The 24,671-nt window shown below is 41.6% G+C and overlaps 1 protein-coding gene across 1 annotated transcript; it reads left to right on the top strand.

The window, feature by feature from the left end:
- Positions 1 to 491: 491 nt before the first annotated feature.
- Positions 492 to 23,607, top strand: TNNT1 (troponin T1, slow skeletal type). Its single transcript, XM_087713882.1, has 10 exons — positions 492 to 537; positions 4,404 to 4,425; positions 5,249 to 5,309; positions 5,534 to 5,650; positions 12,717 to 12,794; positions 16,375 to 16,488; positions 18,235 to 18,344; positions 18,460 to 18,550; positions 21,478 to 21,518; positions 23,362 to 23,607. Exons 1-10 carry the CDS (start codon positions 492 to 494, stop codon positions 23,405 to 23,407), a joined length of 726 nt encoding a protein of 241 aa, XP_087570008.1. The 3' UTR covers positions 23,408 to 23,607.
- The last annotated feature ends 1,064 nt before the right edge of the window (positions 23,608 to 24,671 follow it).

The following is a 24,671-nucleotide window of genomic DNA, read 5'->3' as shown; positions in this document are numbered from 1 at the left end:
AGTTCTGGAGAACCGGTAGCGGAAATTTTGAATAGTTTGGAGAACCGATAAATACCACTTCTGACTAGCCCCGCCCCCACCTATTCTCTGCCTCCCAAGTCCCAGCTGATTGGGAGGGAATGCGGATTTTACAGTATCCTTCCTCTGCCATGACCACCAAGCCACACCCACAGAACCGGTAGTAAAAAATCCCACCATTGATTCAGATCCTTTTTTTCTCCATCTCTACATGAAGTCTTTCCTAGCCTGGTGTCCTTTAAATGTATCAGATTCTTGCATTCATCATCTTCAGATTTTTCTGGCTCTTAATTCAATGGGAAGCTTGTATCTGATCTATCTGCTGTGCACCAGCTTGGAGAAAGTGGTCTACAGATGGATTGATCTAACTACCTTTTCCTTTTTCTCCTGGATTTGATCTCTACCACCTCCTTCTCTTGCTTCCTGCTCCCCCTGCCCAATATTTGTTTTCCAACCTTTTGTCTCTGCTATTTATGTTGTTTGCAGTAGCCGAAGAACCTGACCAGGGTCCTGAGCCAGGTATATTTATCCTTCACTACATTTCTCCCTCTTGGGAAGGGGTGGGATGGGGAAAACCTCTTGGGGAGGCCAAGATACAATCATTTCCTTCATTCTACCTGAATTATAAAAGGGACATGGTGGTTCAGTGGCTAAGACACTGAGCTTGCTGATCAGAAAGATTGGCAGTTCAGCAGTTCGAATCCCTAGCACCGCAGAGTGAGCTCCCGTTACTTGTCCCAGCTTCTGCCAACCTAGCAGTTCGAAAGCATGTAAAAATGCAAGTAGAAAAAATAGGAACCACCTTTGTTGGGAAGGTAACAGAGGTCCATGCGCCTTCGGCATTTAGTCATGCCGGCCACATGACCACAGAAACATCTTCTGACAGCGTTGGTTCTTCGGCTTTGAAACAGAGATGGACACTGCCCACTAGAGTCAGAAACGATTAGCACATATGTGCGAGGGGAACCTTTACCTTTATCTGAATCATGATCCAGATAGCGAACAGGCTGGATAGAAAGTGCCAGATGACAGGCTGTCCTTGACGAACTGGTCCAAATTCAGGTTGATGTTTCCCAGAAATTCGATGTCATAGGAGTATTCTAGTCACAAACCTTTATTATAAGGCTGCAACTGAAGCCACTTAAAACATTGATCAATTTTTGACAGCTGAGATCCAAGGCTTCCATGCTCTTGAGTTTAAAACTGACTCCTTTTACTCCTGATTTTTCTAGATTTCTTAACAGAAATCCTGCTCTATATTTCCTATTTTTTAGGATGGGTGCCTCTTGGTGGTTGATATTTGCAACATTCCTGTCTTGCGAAACTTATGATCCTAATGTACCGTATAGTCCAATGTATAAGCCCCTTTGTAGATAGGCTGACTTTCTAATTTTCAATCATAATATTGTGAAAAACATACAATACATAGATAAAATGTACAACCCTGAAAATGGTTGTATATTTTAATTTTCACAATTGGCCTATCTGTGGATTAGCCATTTTTCTTGGTGTTTTGTTTTTAAAAAACAGCTTATCGGCTTATCCGTGGATAGGCTTATACATGAGTATGTGCAAGATACATGGATACTTTTAAAAAGTTTTACCATATGTACTCATGATAAGTCCATCTATAGATAAATCAAACCCAATTCTGGGGGCTGAATTTTGGCACTTAAAATTCTTGATTTATTCATAAGTATATACAGTATCTCCCAGAATAGTCAATAGACAAGCAATAGTGATCCAGTCTCTATAAGCAAGCAATAGAAACAGTTATATACCTTCATGTAGGTCTGCTTAGGGAATTGGGCAGAAATCACCTTGAGTGCTCCCCAGATAAGCACCTCCTTGCAAGTGAAAAGGTTGCACATCAGGGAAAACACTAGTTTAATTCTACATAAGGGATCATTGCTTGAAATAAGAACTAACAAAATGCTATTTTATTTACCATTGCCAGCAGCTTCTAGGGAGAGTTCCCCATATAGAAAGCAAGCACTGGAGGCAGCGTGGAGAATGGGACTTGTAGAAATTGACGTAGGGATAAATGAATTTACAGTGGTAAAAGAAAGTCATAAGGTGTTGAGTGGATGTGAAATGCCGTTCCTCTCTGCCATCTTGTTTCTTCATGTGCCCACTATAAAGCCGTTGGCTTCTTGGCCCTTGTTTGCCAAATATTATCTCACTGCTCTTATTCCATCACCTCCAATGTACAGTAGTTCTTGACTTACAACCACAACAAGCCTAAAATGTCTATTGCTAAGGCAGACAGTTGTTAAATGACATTTGCCCCACTTTATCACCATTCCTGCCTCCATTCTTAAGTGAATCACTGCAGTTGTTAAGTTAATAACACTATTGTTAAGTGAATCTGGCTTCCCCATTGACTTTGCTTGTCAGAAGGTCACGAAAAGTCATTGCATGAGCCCAAGATACTGCAACAAATGTATTCCAGTTGCCACGTTGTCTGAATTTTGATCATGTGATTACGGAGATGCAACAGCTGCATGAAAAATGGTCATAAGTCACTTTTTTCAGTGTTGTTGTAACTTTTAATAGTCACTAAATGAATGGCTGTAAGTCAAGGACTACCTGTATTTCCTCCTTCCCACTTATCCACACCCTCAAAAGAAAAGGATTTCTGCAGGTTTCTAAAAGAACAGGCCTGGCTGATATATTTTATAGAGATATATCTTTGGGCCTCTGATGCTGTCTGTGTGCTATGTATGTTCTAGATACATGCATGTAGTGTGTAGCAATGTGTTCTCGCTATGTATCTATATATCTGAGAACACGCATACCCCTCCCATGTCTATAAGGGAAGCAACATATCGAAGCCCAAATGGCGCTAGTAGATATTTTCTAGTACCTATAGACATGGCTGTAAGCAAACCAATGTCAGATCATGAAAACTGTATTTTGTTTGGTATCTATCTATCTTCATGGAGTAATTTCTGGGGTTTGAGTTAGATTTAGAGCTAATCTCAAGGTTCAATTTTCAAACCAGAGCTTTCTAATCACTTTTTTGGGGCAGGAGAAGGAGCTATTGACTAAGAGACACAATCTAAGGATTGTTGATATCATACAGTGACAACAAAAGGTTGGTAAGATGAAGGTTGAATAGCCTCTTGAAAGACAGAAACAATTCCACTTTAAGTAAGCAACCCTACAGAAGGCCAATGTCGATGGCAATTTTAGTCTTTCCAGTTGCTTCAAACTATCATTTCTAGCAACCCTCACTACCGTGCTGGCTTACCAGGAGTCTGGGACAACTCGTCGCAACCAATTCTCCATGGCCAACTTGCCACCAGGCAACTCACTATGATCAACTCGCTGCAGGAAAACTCACCATGGGACATTCAATGCTGTATTAATTGTTTCATTCAGTTACTTTTATTATTGGTAACCACGTTTTCGTCAAAACTATTGTAACTCTTGTATTTCTGGATTTATTTTCTTTATTTTATTATTAGTGGCCATGGTTTCATTGACATGAAGATGTATTTGTTGAATTGTCCCATGGCGACTTGTCCCGTAGCCAGGGACGGTATTCAGCAGGATCTGACCAGTTTTGGAGAGCCGGTAGCGGAAATATTGAGTAGTTTGGGGAACCGGCAAACACCACCTCTGACTGGCCCTCCTCCCATCTATCTTTTGCCTCCCAAGTCCCAGCTGATCAGGAGGAAATGGGGATTTTGCAATAACCTTCCCCTGGAGTGGGGAGGGAATGGAGATTTTATAGTATCTTTCCCCTACCGGGCCCACCAAGCCATGCCCACCAAGCCACACCACACCCACCAAGCCATGCCCACAGACCCAGTAATAAAAACTTTTGAATCCCACCACTGCTCATAGCATGTTGGCCATAAGAAGTTGGCTACAGTGAATTGGTTATAGTGAGTTAGTGGTAGCGAATTGTCTCATTCCGGCTTACTGGTGTTGCTGGAAATTGCAGCTTTGCAGCAATTGAAAGATGATAAGTTGTCCACCCCAGCACCAATCAAAATATTGGGTGCCAAGATTAGATGAATAGCCCGGAAGATGACGACAATAATGTGAAGACTGCCTCGTAACATCACTTATGCCGCCCAAGTATAAAACACATCTCAGCAGTCAGAAGAACACTTCTCCAGTTTAGACTAATGCAGAACAGTCACTCTGTTGAAATGTAGGTCTGTCCTATCTAGGAAAGTTCAACATTGTCATCCACTTTTTATTCCTGCCCTAATTGGCCTCTTTTTATGAATGTGTAGAAATGTAACCCATCCCTTGTTAGGAATTATGCATAATTCAGTTTCCTGCATCACTTCTGACAAATCCTTCACAGTTCAAAGTTTTCTTCTTTCTCTGCATCTAATAATCGTCTTTCTATCTTCTGTTTCTCGCAGAAGAAGAACGTCCCAGACCAAGGTAAGAAGAAGGGGTTATACCCTGGGGTGGGTTGCTGCCAGCATTACTGCCGGTTCAGCGTGCAAAATTTTTTGTGCGGGCCTGTGAGCGAAGCAAGACCTAAAAACGTTTGCAAAAGTGCACGTTAGAAAAAGGAAAAGTACATTTTTGCAATGAAGGTTGTTCTGCGCATGTGCAGAACTCTAAAATCAAGATGGTGGCGCTGATGATAGAACCGGTTCGGGTGGTGGTGGTGGTGGTAGTGGCAGATCGAGTTACTACCTACTCGGCTGAACCGGTCCGAATCAGTAGGAACTCATCTCTGGTTATACCCCAGAAGTGTTGCAATCATTTTCTCCACTTTTCTCAGCTCCTGTGTCTTTCTACAATGAAACCCCATTTTTCCTCCACAATGCCGGCTTATGATTGAAAGATGTGATTAAAAGTAGTCCTTGACTTACAACCATTTGTAACAATGGTGATCACATGACAGGTGCAACTGTCGTAAACACATTGCCAGGCACCTGAATTTTGATCACATGACCTCGGGGATACAGCATAAAGGTCATAAATGTGAAAAAATTGTCATAATTCGCTTTTTTCTGTGCTGTTGTAGCTTCAGATGCTCACTAAACAAATGGTGTAAGTTGAAGACTACCGATAATAAGCTTTGCTTTATCCTTATATAGTTTGTAAAACTTGCCTTGGTTGTTGTGTCCATCAATCAATATCATTCAATGGAGAAAAAATTATTTAAAGATTTCGTAGTTGGGGAGGTGGGATTCGTACCCAAAAAAACACTAACAATCTTCTTCTTTCTTGGTCTGTGCTCTCCCAAACAAAGGCCAGTGGTTCCACAGTTAGCTCCTCCAAAAATCCCCGAGGGAGAGAGAGTGGATTTTGATGTGAGTATTTTCTTAATCGTTCATCATCTTTTTTACATGAGTGAGTGTGCTACTGTCCATTCTCCAATCTTTCATATCTACAACTATTGCCAATGAACGTGGTTCTTTCAGGCGGAGCAGTTTGGCAAGCCCAGAAGGACAACAGTGTCCTTCAGAGGTGTTTAGAAGGAAATATTTTTTTTCATTATTTATACCTCTTCTTTCCTTCTGATGATGACAAACAGGACATCCACCGCAAGCGTATGGAGAAAGACCTCCTGGAACTGCAAACTCTCATTGATGTACACTTTGAGCAGAGGAAAAAAGAAGAGGAAGAGCTTGTGGGCCTCATGTCAAGGATTGTGAGTTCTAGTTCTCTGTGTAGCTTGATGCTAAAGTGGCAGCCATGTTATCCTTTTACATATCTATTTGAATTGGTTCGTTTTTCTGGGCTGCCCACCCCTGGATAAAATTCAGAATGGTTTCTTGGCAGTTGGCAAATATTTCAAGGAGTAAACAAAAGAAACCCAGAGCTTCCTATCTTGTTTAGGGACCATGGTTGGCCGACTTCAACTCTGGGAGTTGAAGTCAATTTATCTTAAAGTTGCCAAGGTTGAGAAACACTGCCTTAATATCAGGCAGGCAGGCAGGCAGGCAGGCAGGCAGGCAGGCAGGCAGGCAGGCAGGCAGGCAGGCAGACCAAACTCTATCTGTATTTTATAAACTGTGAAAAGGTTTTACATAGTACCATAACATTCCCTCCTTGAAAATCATCTCTCTTTCCACCAAGTCTGTGCTCCAATTCATACATTTCTTCTTTAAATCCACCTGTTTTGTTATAAATATGAAATAAGTCCCAACCAGGACTTTCTCAGTCTTCCCACTTCTTTTTATCTATTTGCTGTTCTTTCACGAATTTGGTTTGCAATCTGAATTTCATTTATTGTCTCTATATGACCAAACCAAATTAGTACAGTTCTTTCGTATTCATTTTTTTCCCTATACTAATATGGACCAAATATTTTTTCTGTCCAGTCCACATTAATTCAGCACCTATTGATTCTTCCAAGTACTAGAAGACAGTTGCCATGTTCCCCCCTAACCCTTCTCTTTCATAGGCTTAGAGTGAAGAGACAGGCAAGGGCACTTAGGGATAATAATCCTGGAGACTGGGATTACAGGAGTGTTGAAGCCAACAATTCCACTATGATTGAAGCTGATCCAGAAAGCCCCCAGGACTCTGTGTAAGCCCCAGAAATCTAATTCCCCCCCAGTTCTGTGGGCGTGGCTTGGTGGGGGGTATCATGTGACTGGGTGGATGTGGCCAACTTTTTTTTCACTTTCAGCTTTTTAAAAAGCTTTTTAAAGCATTTTTCCCCTGCCGGTTCAGGCAAACCAGCAGGGGGAAAAGGCTCTAAAGGCTTTAAAAAATAGCTTCTGATGATCGCATGGCTCACAGCTGAGCACTGCGATCCTCAGAAGCTTTTTTTTTTCTTATTACCAGTTTGCCAAACCAAGGACAATCGTCCCTACAGGTTCGGCTGAGCCGGGCCGAACCGGAAGGATTTCACCCCTCGTCTCCCCCATTGATAGCCCTTGAGACACTGAGGTCTCATCACCCAGCTCCAAGGGCAGGTGGGCATTTAAGAACCTACCTCTCTTCTGGCTGTGTTTGCACATCATGTGTTGAATTTACAGCAAAGAAACCAAATATTTGAAGACAGATTGAACCAAAGCCACATGGACTTCAAGAAGGAGTCTTAAGCTAACAAAGCTACTGTTACATGAATTACAATCCCGGCCTGATTCTTTTATTTAACCACATATGCTACAGGATCTGCAAGGGTGAGGCCGGTGTTTTTGTTTTCTGTGTTTGAGTCAGTTTTGAGATCCGGCCTCCACGTGGACAAGTCCAGCTTTTTTGGCAAGATTTTCAGTAGAGGCTTCCTATTGCCTCCTTCCTAGGGCTAAGAGACAATGGCTGGCCCGCCAACACCCATATGGCTTTATGCCTTCAGTTGGACATGGTCTTCCACTTTATAGCCTGATGTCTTTAACCACTACACCAAATCAGCTCTTTATACCTGCAGGTAGTTCTTGACTTATGTCCACAATGAAGCCCAAAATTTCTGTGGCTAAGCAAGACAGTTTTGAAATGAGTTAGGCCTCATTTTTTGGCCTCCCCCCCCCCACAGTTGTTAAACGAATCTCTGCAGTTGTTAAGTGAATCATACAGTTCTGCAGCTATTAAGCGAATCTGGCTTCTCCCATTGGCTTTGCAGGCCAGGAGCCAGCTGGGAAGGTTACAAATGGGGATAACATGATCCCAAGGCACTGCAATCATCATAGCAATAGCAACAGCACTTAGACATATACAGTTTCACAGTGTTTTTACAGCCCTCTCTAAGCGGATTACAGAGTCATTGTATTGGCCCCAACAATCTGGGTCCTCATTTTTACCCACCTCGGAAGGATGGAAGGCTGAGTCAATCTTGAGCCTGGTGAGATTCGATCTGCCAAACTACTGGCAGCCGGCAGTCAGCAGAAGTAGCCTGCAGTACCGCACCCTAACCACTGCGCCACCATGGCTCTAAATACATGCCAGTTGCCATGTGCCTGAGTTTTGATAACGGGACCATGGAGATGATGCAACAGTCATAAGTGTGAAAAACAGTCATAGCAGGCCACTTTTTTTTTTTAGTGCCGTTGTAACTTTGAACAGTCACTAAACCAAAGGTTGTAAGTCGAGGACCACCTGCCTTTATTTAAACTCTCCCTTAAGACACCTCCCTCCCTGCTTCTCCAGTGAATCCTCTCCCCCTTCTTAATCTTCCACCCATTTTTCACACCAGCCCAATCCAAACTTCCAAACTCTGTCCTTCCAAACTAGATCCAGTCTTCATGCTTCCTTTTACTACCTGGTCTCTCCAGGATCCAACCTCACCTTCCTCCTTCCTCCCCCTCTATTGCTGGTTCATTTCCAGCTCTTGCTATATCACCACCACCCCTGTCTCAGTTGCCTGCTGCGATTTTTTTAAAAAAAATCTTTCCTTTGACCAGACTTTCGTTCTTCCCTTCCTCCACCTTTTGCTAGGCAGCTCAGAGTACCTTAGAGCAAGTTAGTCAATCAGAAGAGAGCTGGAAGGGGACATTGGAGGTCTTCTAGTCCAGCCCCCTGCTCAAGCAGGAGATTCTATACCATTTCAGACAGGTGGCTGTCCAGTCTCTTCTTCAAAACCCCCAGTGATGAAACACCCCACAATTTTCAGAAGCAAGATGTTCCACTGGTTAATTGTCCTCACTGTTAGGAAGTTTCTCCTTCCAGGTTGCTTCTCTCCTTGATTAGTTTCCATCCATTGCTTCTCGTCTTGCCTTCTCGGGCTTTGGAAATTAAGTTGACATCCTCCCCCCTCTTCTTTGTGGCAGTCCCTCAAGTACTGGGATACTGCTATCATGTCACTTCTAAAAGTCCTTTTTTCTAGACTGGCCAAACCTAAATCATTCTTCGTGTTTTTATCTTCAGATCTTTTATCTTCAGATCTTTTATCTTCAGATCTAGTCATCTTAGTTGCTCTTCTTTGCACTTTATCCAAAGCCTCAACATTTTTTTTTGTGTAATGTGGTGACCAAAACTGGATTCAGTATTCCAGGTCTGACCTTACTAAGGATTTATAAAGCGGTACTAATACTTCACATGATTTTGTGACCACCAGTCTCTCAGCTGGCTTCTTTCCTTAAAGCAGGACTAGCACTTCACTCCTTCACTCCTATTCTAGTGCTTGAACAGTTATACCACCAGTGACGGCTCAGCTTTTTGTGGCCGTGTGCTGAAAGTGCGCACACAACAGCACATGCAGGCGACGTGTCCAAACCCATAATGCAATGCATGCGCAACACCCCCCACACACATGCCCTGCCCCCCTGCGCATGTGCAGGTGATCCCCCACCACTGCTCCTGCCCCTCATTTTGGGCCTTGTAGACCTCTCTTCAGCCTCCTGGGATCAAAAACAGGCAGCGGGGAAGCGCTGCACCCCCCCATCTCCCCCTGCCCTCTGCGCACCCCCTCCACATGCACCTGTGTCTTCTGCATGCCCCCTCCCCCCGTGCATGCATGGCAGAGTCCCGAAAATGAGCTGGCCGGTGGGAGGCACACACATATGTAGATGTGAGCTGGGGCAACAGCTTGCATGCCCACAGAGAGGGCTCTGCAGGCCACCTGTGGCGCATGTGCCATGGGTTTGCCACCACAGACTTATACCAAACGGTTCAGTTAGTGTCAAGCCCAAGAGTCCATAAAGTCCAACTCCAAAGGGGCCCTGAAAAACATCACTGAACTTGGTGCTTGTCATGTTTTTGTGGAGGTCTTTTTTTGTTCTTCTTTTAGGGAAAAAATCCTGCGTGTCTGTCTGTCTGTCTGTCTGTCTGTCTGTCTGTCTCTGTCTCTCCCCCCCCCCTTTAATTGTTCTTTGTACTTTGAATGCACTGCCAGAGGAAGGAAAGATTTTGGTAGGCTTGCAGTAGATAGCCTTGTGTTGCTATCTCTGGTTTTATCCCGGTGTTTTTGGAGGGAGGGGGAGTTGAGAGGGTTGCGTGGTTTGGGATAAGCAGCCTCCATGCCTCCAGTGTCTTTTCCCCCACTTGGAGCCGAACCCAGAAGGACATTTCTTTCAACAGGGAAAGGTATTTTTGTTTTTCGCCTATGGAGATTCTCAGTTATCCATGTCCTGGTTGTCCCAAAGGTGCTTTTTTTCAAGAGGCAACTGGATTTTCTGCTTTTTCTTTGAAGACGTTTCGCTTCTCATTCAAGAAGCTTCTTCAGCTCTGTAGAAGCTTCTTCGATGAGAATGAAGTAGAACTGTCTTTGTAATGGCTTTCCCACTCAGGGAAGTTGGGAAGAGGCAAATGGGATTTTAACTCACAGGATTCAATCCAAACTGAATTTTGCACAGGCTTCATAAATCAGCAACAGCCAATCTTTCGAGGGAACAAAATGTTGCTCTTCACTGCCACCTGGTGGCTAGTTAGGCGCCATGACGCAAACTGAATCCGAAATATGAAATACAGGTAGTCCTCAACTTACAATCACAATTGGGACGAGAATTTCTGTTGCTAAGCAAGCCGGTTATTAAGTGAGCATTGACTGATTTTACAACCTTTTTTTTGCCATCGTTGCTAAGGAAATAATTGCAGTTAAGTGAATTACACGGTCATTAAGTCAATCCATTAGGTCTCCTATTGATTTCGCCTATCAAAAGCCAGTTGGGAAGGTCGCAAATGGCAATCACATGAACCCAAAACATTGTACCTGCCATAAATACATGCTGGTTGCCAAGCACCCATATTTTGATCATATGAAACTTAAGGATATTACATTGGTCGTAAGTGCGAAGATCAGTTAAAAGTCACTTTTTTCAGTGTTGTCATATCTTCAAGCGGTTGCTAAATGAAGGGTTATAAATCGAGGACTATCTGTAGTTGCATTCCCAGATAATTAAGTGTGATAATTCCTAAACAAAGTCTGCATTTATCTGGAGAATGGAATGGAATAGAATAGAACCTTATTGTCATTTTAAATGTACACTAATCAGCATACATTAAAATTAAATTTCGTGGGATTCAGCTCTCAAAAGATAACCATTATGCATATGCCCCAGTGGTGGGTTATGACCGGTATGCCCTGGTATGGATGTACCGGTGCCTGCCAGGAGCAACAGGTGCAGAGGTGGGTTCCTACCAGTTCGCACCAGTTCGGTAGAACCGGTTCGTCAAATCTACCGAACCGGTTAGAAGAGGTTCCACCAGTGGACCCGGAAAGCAGGCCACACCTACAGAAGAGGTTCCAAAAATTTTTGAAACCCACCACTGACAAACACACACACACACACACACACACACACACACAGACAGACAGACAGACTCACACAGAGAGAGAAAGAGAAAGAAAGGAAGAAAGAAATAAAGAAAGAAAGAAAGAAAAAGTGAGAGAGATGAAAGAAAAAAAGGAAAAAGGGACAGAGAGACAAAAGGAAGGGGAGAGAGAGAGAGAGAGAGAACACATGGCCGGCAAGCCACTCCCACCAGGTCACATGGCCAGCAAGCCACTCCCACAAAGGAGGCCACACCCACAGAATAGGTTTGAAAAAAGTTTGAAACCCACCACTGAACAGGTGCCATTCTGGTACGGTGCTCCGTAGGGCCCAACCGCCCACCCACGCTCCTTACCGGTATTTGAGCTCTTCGGGGGCTTTCGCATACGAGGTGTGTGGCGCCTGCGCAACACTCTGCTGACAGCTGGAGTGTCGCGGAGGCATCATGGAGCATCGCAGGCGGTAAGTGTGCATGCGCTGCACATGTCCATGTGGTGGACGCTGGCCCCTGTTGCACCGTATCGGTTGCACCGGGATCCAGAACCCACCACTGATATACCCACATTATGTTTCTCAGAAAGAGATCTCTGAAATCCAAAGACGTATGTCCAATGGCATTTTATGGAAGGAGTGAGAGAGGAACCTGTTCCTTGGTGCTGGAAGACATAGTTGCGAGAAATTCTCAAATACAGGGGGTCATTGCTTAATGACTGGCTGCTTAGCAAGCATTGAAGTTACAACAGGCTCCCTAAAAGTTATTTGCAACTTGGTTTCGGATTTCTTATGGCTGCACACTCCCGCGTGGTTACATGACCCTGTTTTGACCACTTGGCCAACTTTACGGCCAGCTGCAGTATTTGCGTGATTTTTTGACACCATGATTTGTGTGATTTATTTATTTTTTTGCCAATTTCTGGCAAAAGCTGCTCATAGAAATACATTGGTTCATTTAACGATCATAGCATCTGCTTAGCGACCACTACATTTACTTAAAGAACCCAGAATTCACTTAACGATCATGGCAAAAAAAGTCATGGTATTTTTAATCATGTAGGTGCCTTGACTTGGGGTGGGATCCTACCGGTTTGGATCGGTTCGGGGAGAACCAGTAGCAGCGACAATCAGCTGGGAGCGAACCGGTTCACTCCAACAATCAAGTGGGCCCGCCCATCCCTGTGCTTTACTGACCTTTATCTTCTTAGCTGAGTCGCGCGGCAGAGCGTATTGCCACGCCTCAGGTGTCTTCCTCCCCAGCAGTAATGCAGAAGGGAAGTTTTCTCAAAACTGCACATGTGCGTAGTCACCGAACCGGTTTTTAAACCGGTAGGATCCCACCACTGCTTATGACCCATCGTGACAAAAATTCCAGGCTCTGTTGCAGTCTGTTGAGAACCACTACCTGTCCATGTGATGCTTTCATTTGCCAGTAGAGTCCCACCATTTTCTGAAAGGAAGGGAGTGGGGAATACATCATCTTGTCCTTGGCTGAAATGGGCTTTGATGAAATCACCTTGCTGAATGCTGCAAAGAGTTCAAGTCATCGTTTGTGTCCTTTGACAGGAACATCGCAGGGCAGAACGTGCCGAACAACAGCGAGTCCGCACGGAGAAAGAACGGGAGCGACAGGCCAAGCTTGCTGTGAGTGTTATAATTTTCTAGAATGAAATAGGAAAGTGTGTGAAACTAATGACGATGCACTGATGATGTCAACTAGTTGGGTAGTGAGATGTCTGCAAAAAAACAACCAAGCTCAGAGACCACCAGGAATTCCACGACATAAAACCTTTGAAATCTTAGCAGGCATTAAAGTCTAAATTTATTAATTTAGGTTCTTCATTTTCAGCTTTTTTCCAAATTTTAACTCTGAATCACATGAGTAGTCAACACTGGTATAATTCGAGTGTGGAAATAGTCAGGAAGTTTTTTTTATTATTATTGGAATCCTTGTGCTAAAACAAGGAATTAACCCTTTAAATTGGTTGGCTTTTAGTGATTATTTTAAAATTTTTGAAAGATTGTCTTCTGAATTTGAATAGCCTTCAAGAGATGATAGATAATATAATGCAAACATATTAACTAAATAGTATGCCGCAGATGCTTAGCAAACTCGGAGGTATCTGTAATTTTAAGTTCTTTAGATTAGAACATCAGTCCCCAATCTTGATGACTTGGTGGCCTGAATGTGCAAGTGGCAAGGCCGTGTTGCACCTGTGTGTGCGCCAGCCTGCTGCTTACACATGTTGAGCGGTGTGGGTGAGTGTTTGCCTGCTGCTTGCGCAAGTTGAGTCGAGCATATGAAGATGTACACCGGACTGCTGTTCATGTGGCCCAGTTTCAAACGGGCCACAACCGAGTAGTGGGCCACGGCCCGGAAGTTGGAGACCTCTGCTTTAGAAGATGCTGCACTAAAATAGAAGCAGAGTTCAATTTTATAAGATATGAAAACGTAAAATGAAAGTTACTAGTATATTGGTTTTGTTTCTGACCTATGGAAAGAAGTATCTGTCAACTGTCCGACTAGTGAACCCAAAACAAGGAAAAACTCTTGGGAGATTTGAATTCCCAAAAGAAAAACTTTATTGGATATATTGGTACTGAAGAAACAAAAACAACTCTGATTTTCCCACGCAAATACTTGCCTATTTAAACAATAGATTGCCCTTCTCCCCACCCCTAGTGATCCCATTGTGCATTTATGAGATGTCCTTTTGTTATGGGAGAGTCCATCTCTTTCTTGAGCACCTGCAGTGGTGACCTTGATGGCTTCAAAGCTCTCAATATCTCCCCATACATTCTTGGCATTCCATTTTCCCCTTCCTTCGCCCCAGTTCACTGGCAAGTTGAAAAGCATTAAAGTTTGAAAGAAGCAAAGGGGTTCAATCTTCACAGTATCAAAGTATCCAATTCCGGGGAAAAAAACCAAGCCAATCAGTTTAGTGTTTTAAAACGTGAAAGTTATTTCTTAGGATTTAAAAGTGAAAACTAAATTCATGAGAAAATATTGTTCCAGGTCTATCGGAGCTTGGAAAAATATTTAGAAAGGAATGGTAGGTAGACCTCTTATGCTGGTGGGGGAAGAAATGTGAAAGTCCTTTAATTCATATGATCTCTTAGACTTTTACAGATAGTCCACCACATAACCATACTGGCTTCACTCAAAAACCACAATCCTGACTCTCCCAGTTGTGGTAATAAAGTGACCAATTTGGGTCATTAAGTGGAGTGCTGGGGAGCAAGTGTGACTCCGCTTGGGTGTGGTGAGAGGCCTATGTTGTCACTGGGAAGAACAAACTATGGGGGTTGACTAGCATTTTTGCCAGATTTGAGGTCTGTGCTTCCAGAACTCAATGCCCTGGAGAATCAGACCTAAAATGTGTCAAAAACTCTAACCAGTGCCATCACTATCCTTATTTTGTATTTCACTATTTTAACAATTTTTTAAAAAAAAGGATGGAGCCAAAAAGAGGGAAGGTACAAATTTTAGCATGTGAGACATTTCACTGAGCAAAGGAGAGAAGCAGAATCTGAAAGCTATCTTAGGAGCATTCATAGGTATTCAGCTGGTAATCTCTTGAATGGAACGGCCAGTTTTAAATATAAGTTGGTTCCTAGCGGCCCAATCTGTTTCAGTTTTTCACAGTGGCCAGCATAACACATTGTGTTAAATCTGTCATTTTGAATGGCTCGGGGGCTACAGCAGTTGTGTAGCAGTGCCATATGTTGGAGACAGTTTTAAAATTGGTTGCTGCAGTTTGACGTTGTGCCTTTTGTGTAGGGCTAATTATTTTTATTTTGGAAAGAAGGAAAAAAACATCCTTATTTTTTCACAGCTGCATAGGAAGTGTCCGAGCGTCCTTAGGCATTTTTATCATGCCTGTATGTCTAGTTAAAGGTATTCCTCAACTTAGGACAACAATAGAACCCAATATTTCTGTTGTTGTGACGCATTTGTTAAGTGAGTTTCCCCCCACTTTATGACCTTTCTTGCCACAGTTGTTAAGTGAATCACGGTAGCTTTTAAATGAACCTGGCTTCCCAATTGACTTCGCTTGCCAGAAGTTTGCAAAAGCTGATCACGTGGTCTCGGGACACAGCAGTGGTCATAATAGGAACCAACTGCCAAGCATCTGAATTCTTATCACGTGACCAGGGGATGCTCTAAAGGTCAACGGCGAAAAATGTCATAAGTCAGATTTTTCAGTGCCATTGTAACTTTGAACTAAATGAATTGCTGTAAGTTAAGGAGTACCTGTACATGAAAACATTCATGTGTTCCAATCTCTTTCTGAGCCTGCGAATGAATCCAGGCGTTTTCTGTGTGAATTTGCACAGTTAAAATTCTTCAAACATTCCTAAGCCAGACAACAATAGTTGTATATTCTTGGTTAGAACATTTCAAAATAAGAGCCCCCACTTATCTTTTCAATGTTCTGTAACAGAGATAAGAACCTAAGGATGTAGAACATTGGCTGTAGCAATTAGAACTGAATTGGGAATTCATACAATTCATGCACTATCCAAAATTAGAGCATATAAGTCAATGAAATGGAGACGGATAGGTTCCCCAAGTTATTATTATTATAGCAGATAAAATCACAATTACAAATCTCCTGGATCATTAAACTAACAAATTTTATAAGAAGCTGTGGCTGTGTGCGTAATAGGAGAACAATTTTGAAAAAGAGCTGCCCAAAGAATTAAAGATATAGGAGCAGAAAATAATATACCATGTTTTCGGCGGCTTCCAAACCAAGTTTTCTGGCAGTGGCCGCTCTGGGCATACGCTCTATGGTTGTGGGCTAGCTGCTGGCAAAGCATACAACCATAGAGCATACGCCCAGAGCAGCCACTGCCGGAAGACTCAGCTTGGAAGCCACCGGAAAAGCCATGCGTATACAAAAAAAATCTTAATTTAAATGTAATTAAACCAATGAAATACAATACAGTGTATTGTACTGTACACTATTGTAATCATAATACAATGATTCTTATTGGTATTTTAAATCATCCACCATCTGCTCTGCTAGAATCGACCCATTTGCTGACAATTTGTGGAAAGTCTTGGAAGGATACACGAAAGAGTTTTGGAAATCTTCACATAGCCTGGAGTCTCAATAGTTTTTCGTCTGATGAAGAAGGGGCACATTGATAGCTCTTCCCAAGAGAGAGCAGGGAAAGCACCTTTAAATAATGTTCTCCATGATGTCCTCCTTTGCAGGAAGAAAAGATGAGGAAAGAAGAAGAGGAGGCCAAGAAAAGAGCTGAAGATGATGCCAAGAAGAAAAAAGTGCTGTCCAATATGGGAGCTCACTTTGGTGGATACCTGATCAAGGTAAGCTTCTGGCGGCTTCACTTGGGAGGGAACCACAATTTCATTTTATTCTTTCAGGCGGAGACATGAAGCTGCACATGAATCTATTGTTGCAAAATGTAATCACATAAGAAATGTCTGTTATGGTGGGTGAGACAATCAAGTGGTTTTGATTTGATATGACTACATGATGGGGAGTAGAACCTTGATCTTATTCCCCAGATGCCCAATAGAAATATAATATATATTATGATAGGGTCTAAGGATTAAACTACTGTTTTGAGAAATTGGACACCATTGTAAGACTTTTGGCAAAGGTACGCCTGAGATCTTATGTAGTAAGTCTACTCTGGCATGAGCTTATGAAGATCTCATGAGATTTACTGATCTGTTTTTAAAAAGCAAGCAACTGCATCTTGGAGAAAGTTCTATATAAATGATTACATATTTCTAGAAAAGCAGTTGTCCCCTGATTCCAGATTTGGTCTCTTCCCAATGGTGCTGCTGCAATTTTGGAGTCCCATAGCTCTGATGCTTCAGTTCATTGGAGGGGGAGGGGGGGGCAACCAGCATCTTTAACAGTAGATCAGCAATCTTGGGCAGGCACTGGCAGCAAGTAGAAGGAAAAAGAGGAAAGGCATGCCTACACATGGTTTGCTCTCAACCCAAGAGGTTGGTGGTAGAACAAGGCAGGTAGCTGGAGAGGAGTTAGCCAAGGCATGGGGCTGACTTGACTAGAAGGCAGTCTGTCCAACATTCCACCCAACCCGACATTATCCTGGGTGGTTCTGGTTTGCTCCTTTTTGTTCTATAGAGGGATAGAATCAAAAGATGTGAAATGTTAATACCAATTTATAATGCTTTGATAAAACCATACTTCGAATATTGCATCCAGTTTTGGTTGCCACGAAAATGTGTGTGTGTGTGTGTGTGTGTGTGTGTGTGCTCTCTTCATATGTTTTAGCCTCTTCTCTGCAGTCTTTCTAGAGTCTCAACATCTATCTATCTATCTATCTATCTATCTATCTATCTATCTATCTATCTATCTATCTATCTATCTATCTATACCCTTACTGGGATTCGAACCTGTGCTATAAGGGTATGGCTAGCTTATGAGAGCTAAATAGCTTGAAATAGATCTATACTAGTCTCCCTTTATTTATTTATCAGCACAAATATAACACAAAATGTGTAACAAAGGCAATAGTAAAAATATTAGGTTTCTGTCGTGATGGACTCTTGTGACGAGCTGATTGACAGATAATGGAAGCTGTTAGCTTCCTCCCATAATTGGGGCTTACCAGGGGTTGTGACACTATATATATAAAGATGTTGAGACTCTAGAAATACTGCAGAGAAGAGGCTAAAACATATGAAGAGCAGTTGCAGGAATTGTGTATTTCTGGTGTAATGAAAAGAAGGACTAGGGGTGACATGATGTGATCCAATATCTCGGGGGCTGCCACAAAGAAGAGGGAGGTCATTTATTCTCCGAAGCACCTGAAGGCAGGACTAGAAGTAATGGATGGAAACTAATCAAGGAAAGAAGCAACCTAGAACCAAGAAGAAATTTCCTGACAGAGCAATTAATCAGTAGAACAGCTTGCCTTTAGAAGATGCGCATAATCCAACACTGGAAGTTTTAAAGAAGAGACTGGACAACTATTTATCTGAAATGGCGTAGGGTCTCCTGCCTGAGCATGGGGTTGAACTAGAAGACCAACAGGTCCCTTCCAACTCTTGTTATTCTGTTACTTTGTTTTTTAGGCAGAGCAAAAACGTGGCAAGAGGCAGACCGGCCGAGAAATGAAAATCCGGATCTTAGCAGAGCGACGAAAACCTTTGAGCATAGACAATCTAGGCGAGCAACAGCTGAGGTGGGACCCAGAGGAGAACTCTGTGTGATTGCATTCCTAGGGTGGGGTGGATAGGAGACCTAGGCTGAAGGGTGCTGTGGCATTACTGGAGGATCATATTTTCCTGTGTCTCCAGGGAAAAGGCCAAAGAGCTCCATGATTGGATCCATCAACTAGAATCTGAGAAGTTTGATCTGATGGAGAAACTCAGGCGTCAAAAATATGAGGTAAGAAGACAAGTGGTTGGGGAGGAGACCAGTGATGGGTTCTGGATCCTGTTCAAACCGGTACGGTTGGAATGGGCCCGGCATTATCCACATGGATGCGTGCACATGCGCTCAGTGCACGCATGCGTCTTACCGTCCAGCGACGCCTCTGCGAGTCTCTGTGATGCTCCAGCTGCTCGACAGAGCATCGTGCAGGCGCTGTAAGCGCCGTGCACATGCTCAGAAGCCTTAAAAGATAGATAAGGAGCTCGGACAGGTGGGTGGAGCCTCCGGAGCACCATACCAGAACGGTACCTGGTGCTCCGGGCAGGCTCTGGTACGCCAGTACCAGGGTGTACCTCCTGCAACCCACCACTGGAGGAGATGGATGAAAGGAGGTTTTGTCTTTTGAAAGAAGCTGTTAAAGCTGGAACAACATGTTCAGAGGGGCATCATGAAATGACAGAAAATTATAACTTTCTCCCAAGTTAATAAAATTTTTTGGTAGAGAAGGGAAATTTTTCTCATCTTTTAATTTCTCCAATGCTGCATCTTCGTGATTCTTTCTTTTGGGCCTCTTAATTCTAATGTAAAATTTTGTTAATCATTCTTAGAGGATGATTAATCGTACTTTTCTGGTATCCTGAGCAAACATTTCAGTGGTTTGTTGCTTTTTAAATTATTCCTTTTTTGGTGTTGGTATATATGTAACAAAATTTTAAAATGGCAAGAAGTTTCAGAAATGTCACTTCTTTCCCTGTAATCCCTTTCCATGGAATAAAGTAACTGGGGTATTTTTAAGTTAAAAGGCTTTCAGGTAGTCCTTGACGTACAACCCCAATTGAGTCCAAAATTTCTATTGCTAAGCAAGACAGTTGTTAAGTGAGTTTTGCCCCATTTTTCTTCCTTTCTTGCCATTGGTGTCAAGTGAATCACTCCAGTTGTTAGATTAGTAACATGGTTGTCAAGAGAATTGGACTTTCCCATTGACTGCTTTTAAGAGGTTGCAAAAGGGACCACATGGCCCTGGGACATTACAGGTAGTCCTTGACTTACAACCACAATTGAGTCCAAATATGTCACAAATATGAATCAGTTGCCAAGTGCCTGAATTTTGATCATGTGACCAGGTGACATTGCAATGGTTGTAAGTAGGGAAAATGTCATAAGTCTCATTTTTTATGCTGTTGTAACTTCGAACCGTCACTAAAAGAATGGTTATAAATCAAGGATTACCTGTATACAGAAAAACATGGCGTGTTGGAGAACACAACATGTGGAATAAGGAACTGTTTTAGAAATAGAATAGAATAGAATAGAATAGAATAGAATATAGAATTGAATAGAATATAGATAGGATATGATAGAATAGAGAATAAAATAGAATATAGAAGAATAGATTAGAATAGAATAGAATAGAATAGAGATAGAATTAATTGCATTGAATTGAATTGAAGAATAGAATAGAGAATAGAATAGAATAGAATAGAATAGAGAATAGTAGAATAGAATAGAATAGAGAATAGAATAGAGAATAGTAGAATAGAATATAGATAGGAGAGGATAGAATAGAATAGAGAATAGAATAGAGAATAGAAAAATAGATTATATTAGATTTGAATAGAATAAATAGAATAGAGAATAGAATAGAGAATAGAATAGATTATATTAGATTTGAATAGAATAAATAGAATAGAGAATAGAATAGAGAATAGAAGAATAGATTATATTAGATTAGAATTGAATTGAATTGAATTGAAGAATAGAATTGAATTGAATAATAGAATAGATTAGATTAGAATAGAATAGAATAAAAATTGAATAGAAGATAGAATAGAGATCGAATAGAATAGAATAGAATAGAATAGAGAATAGAATAGAATAGAATATAGATAGGAGAGGATAGAATAGAATAGAATAGAGAATAGAAGAATAGATTAGAATTGGATTGAATTGAATTGAAGAATAGAATTGGATTGAATAGAAGAATAGATTAGATTAGAATAGAATAAAAATTGAATAGAAGATAGAATAGAATAGGAAAGAAAAGAATAGAACAGAATTCTTTATTGGCCAAGTATGATTGGCCACACAAGGAATTTGTTCTTTGGTGCATATGCTCTCAGTGTACATAAAAAGACAAGATACAGTCAAAAGAAAAGTCAAAAGAATCTAAATAGAGGTAGTCCTCAATTTACAACAGTTCATTTAATGATCATTCAAAGTTACAATGGCCCTGGAAAAAAAGTGACATGGCCATATTTTACAACCATTGCTTTATGCCCATGGGCACATAATCAAAATTCAGACATTTGGCAACTAACTCATATTTATGACGGTCACAGTGTCCTGGGATCATATGATCCCCTTTTGTAAACTTCTGGCAAGCAAAATCAACGGGGAAGCCAGATTCCCTTAACAACCATGTTACTAACTTAATGACTGCAGTGATTAACTTAATAACTGTGGCCAGAAAGGTTGTAAAATGGGGCAAAACTCACTTAACAAATGTTTCACAGTAGAAATTTTGGGTGCAGTTGTGGTCGTAAGTCGAGGGCTATCTACTCTCTATTCTTCTCAAGGCCACAATTAACTCCACCATTGTCCATCTGCTGGAACGACCAAAGAATCTGATATATATATAAATATCCTGTTGCCTGGCAAGTCCATTAGGATACCAGTCATCTTTCTGAAATCTGCATGCGTGTCAGTATCTACCCAGCTTCTGTTCTTAATGTCAGCCTTAGCTAAATTTGTCATAAGTTCTGTCAAACAAAAATGAATTACTTGGATACATTACTGAGTAAGCATGGTGAACTATTTATAGCTGCTTATATAAAAAGGAAGCATTAAAAGCCAGCTCGTCTTAAAAATGGAGCCTTCCATGATGCTGAAATCATATTAACATCACTTGCATTCTGCTTGTTTTTATCTCCCCCCCCCTGCAGATCAATGTTCTGTACAATCGCATCAGCCACGCCCAGAAGTTGTGAGTAACCTGTGTGTGAATGGGAACAACATAAACCCAACAACTTTTCTAACTCAAATTCCTCTTCTCCTTATTTTTATACCCGCACAACCATGTGCATTTTTACCAGTGGAATACAGATATTTCTAATGTAGGTCTAGATGAGCCAAACCAGACACTGTCTTAAATTCATGTCCCAAGAAAGCCGCAGATCTTTGTTCAATGGCAGAATTTCTATACTCCCATGTGGTTTGGTTGCTCTGCTTTCTTACAGACTAATCAATGGTCCTTTTCCCATGGCCAAAAAAGGCATAAAGGAGCCTATTAGCGCTAAGACTTGTTGGAAATGAAGTTCTTTTCAAAACTGTTATATGCACAAAGTTAATGAGCTCATCTTGCTAACCTCCTTCTGATTTGTTTGGACATGAGGAAAACAATCTTTTTGGTTACCAAGAATGTGGGTTAGACAGCATCACCACCAGATGGATTCGTAACTGGCTCACCAACCGCACTTAACTTGTAGTCGTCAATGGAACTGCATCTTCATGGAGGAAAGTATACAGTGGAGTACCCCAAGGCTCTGTTTTGGGCCCAGTACTCTTCAACATCTTCATCAATGATTTGGATGAGGGAATAAATGGGGAACTCATCAAATTTGCAGATGACACCAAGCTGGCAGGAATAGCCAACACTCTAGAAGATAGGCTAAAGATACAAAAGGATCATGACAAACTTGAACATTGGGCACTATCTAATAAAATGAAATTCAATGGTGAAAAGAGTAAGCTTCTACATTTAGGCAACAAAAACAAAATGCACAGGTACAGTATAGGTGGTACCTTGCTCAACAGTAGTAACTGTGAAAGGGACCTTGGAGTCCTAGTGGACAACCATTTAAATATGAGCCAGCAGTGTGCAGCAGCTGTCAAAAAAGCCAACACAGTTCTAGGCTGCATAAACAGAGAGATAGAATCAAGATCACATGAAGTGTTAATATCACTTTATAATGCCTTGGTAAGGCCACACCTGGAATACTGCATTCAGTTTTGGTCACCACGATGTAGAAAAGATGTGTCTAGAAAGTGTGCAAAGAAGAGCAACAAAGATAATTAGGGGACTGGAGACTAAAACATATGAAGAACGGTTGCAGGAACTGGGTATGTCTAGTTTAATAGAAAGAAGGACTAGGGGAGACATGATAGCAGTGTTCCAATATCGCAGGGGTTGCCACAAAGAAGAGGGAGTCAAAGTATTCTCCAAAGCACCTGAGTGTAGAAAGAGAAGCAATGGGTGGAAACTAATCAAGGAAAGAAGCAACTTAGAACTGAGGAGAAATTTCCTGACAGTTAGAACAATTAATCAGTGGAACAGCTTGCCTCTAGAAGTTGTGAATGCCCCAACACTGCAAGTCTTTAAGATGTTGGATAGCCATTTGTCTGAAACGGTATAGAGTTTCCTGCCTAGGCAGGAGGTTGGACTAGAAGACCTCCAAGGTCCCTTCCAACTCTGCTATTGTATTGTATTAATTACTGTATATATAAGATATACTTTATTTTTATAAATTGGATTCTTTATATATTTATTGTTTCAACATGGCAGGGAAGCCGGGGATTGCAAAGGCTCCTCCCCATTCCATGTTTATACTTTTTTCTTCTCCTTTTTTGGGCGTGTGTGAGAATCATCTTAAATGCAAAGTCATTATCTGTTATATAACTTTCAGGAATAAATGCATATTTATGTCTTAGAATTTTGGTTTTAATTTTACACAGAAAGTATACATCTCTGTGTGAATATTGTACAAAAATGTTTGCTGTTAGTAACCACACATTGTAATATATATATGTGTGCATATTCTCCTCAACAGCAAAAAGGGTGCTGGAAAAACCAGGCTTGGTGGTCGCTGGAAGTAAAAGGGAAGAAACTCAGCATGTGGAGCCCAATCTGAAAGTCTCCCTGGCAACAGAAGTGACTGCTGATTACATCTCATCCTTTTCTTTTCTCCTTGTGTTGCTTTGTGTTGAATTGAATGCTTTCCTATCCTTGTCATGTGCCTCTCTGACCAGTCTTGTGCCACAAGCCACACAATAAATCAACCTCTCTTCTTCATGAATCTCTCCAGCAATTCAATTTCTTTCTGGTATCAATGACAAATGGAAACCAATAATGTTTTAATTGATAATGAAACGAGGGGTGGGGGGAGAGGTTAAAGTTGCAAAGTGATGGGAACTGGAAAAATGTATTGACTTATTTGCACACTTTTTTGGGGGGGCCCAGCTTTATCAACATCTTTTTGTGAAACCGATCCTCTTCTGACTTCTGGTGGAGATGCGGTATCATTTAGAGCAGTGTTTCTCAACCTCAGCAGATTCAAGATACATGGACTTCAACTCCCAGAATTCCCCAGCCAAAATGCTTAAAGTTGATAAACAGTATCTTGGAGCAGGGGTCTCCAACCATGGCAACTTTAAGCCTGGCAGACTTCAACTCCCAGAATTGAAGACTTCTGGGAGTTGAAGTCTGCCAAGGCTTAAAGTTATCAAGATTGGAGACTCCTGTCTTAGAGGTTCTATTTATAACTGGAGCAGGCCTCTCCTTTTTTTTTTTGTTGTTTATACCAGGACTGAAGAGTTTATAATCTCAAAATTGTCTGAAGTCTCAAAGCTCCAATCTGAGACATCTGGATCACCTTCCAACTATAATCTCTGCAAGTTTAAGGCATTGTTTTCTAACAATGGAACTCAACAAAAATGGGGAAGGAAGGAAGGAAGGAAGGAAGGAAGGAAGGAAGGAAGGAAGGAAGGAAGGAAGGAAGGAAGGATCATCACTATCCTTCCCCCTCTCCTCAAAAATCACACCTTAATCCCACCAATATCTATATCACATTGCCCATGTGGAACCATCGTTCTGCCATCTCTAGACACCTCTTCCCCACACAATTAAGAACATTCCCCCAAATCAAAAGCTTGCCTACTTCTGCTTTGTGTCCCCCAAACCCATATTTATGTATCAGAGAACAGAAGATTAACAAAATAACATAAATTCTTCTGAATGTGGAAATACATCCAGCAAATGGTTAAAAATCCAGAATAATAGTACTAAAAAAATAGGGACAGAGAAGATGTGGCTGTTAATTAGTCCCGCCTTTACCTACATTGTTATACACATGTGAAGGGG

This window comes from Thamnophis sirtalis, unplaced genomic scaffold, assembly GCF_051295495.1.
Source record: "Thamnophis sirtalis isolate CommonGarterSnake01/CBP01778 unplaced genomic scaffold, rThaSir2_p1.2 scaffold_4, whole genome shotgun sequence".
Classification (NCBI taxonomy): Eukaryota; Metazoa; Chordata; class Lepidosauria; order Squamata; family Natricidae; genus Thamnophis; species Thamnophis sirtalis.
The sequence above is the reverse complement of the archived record's forward strand: the minus strand, read 5'-3'. Positions and strand labels throughout refer to the sequence as shown.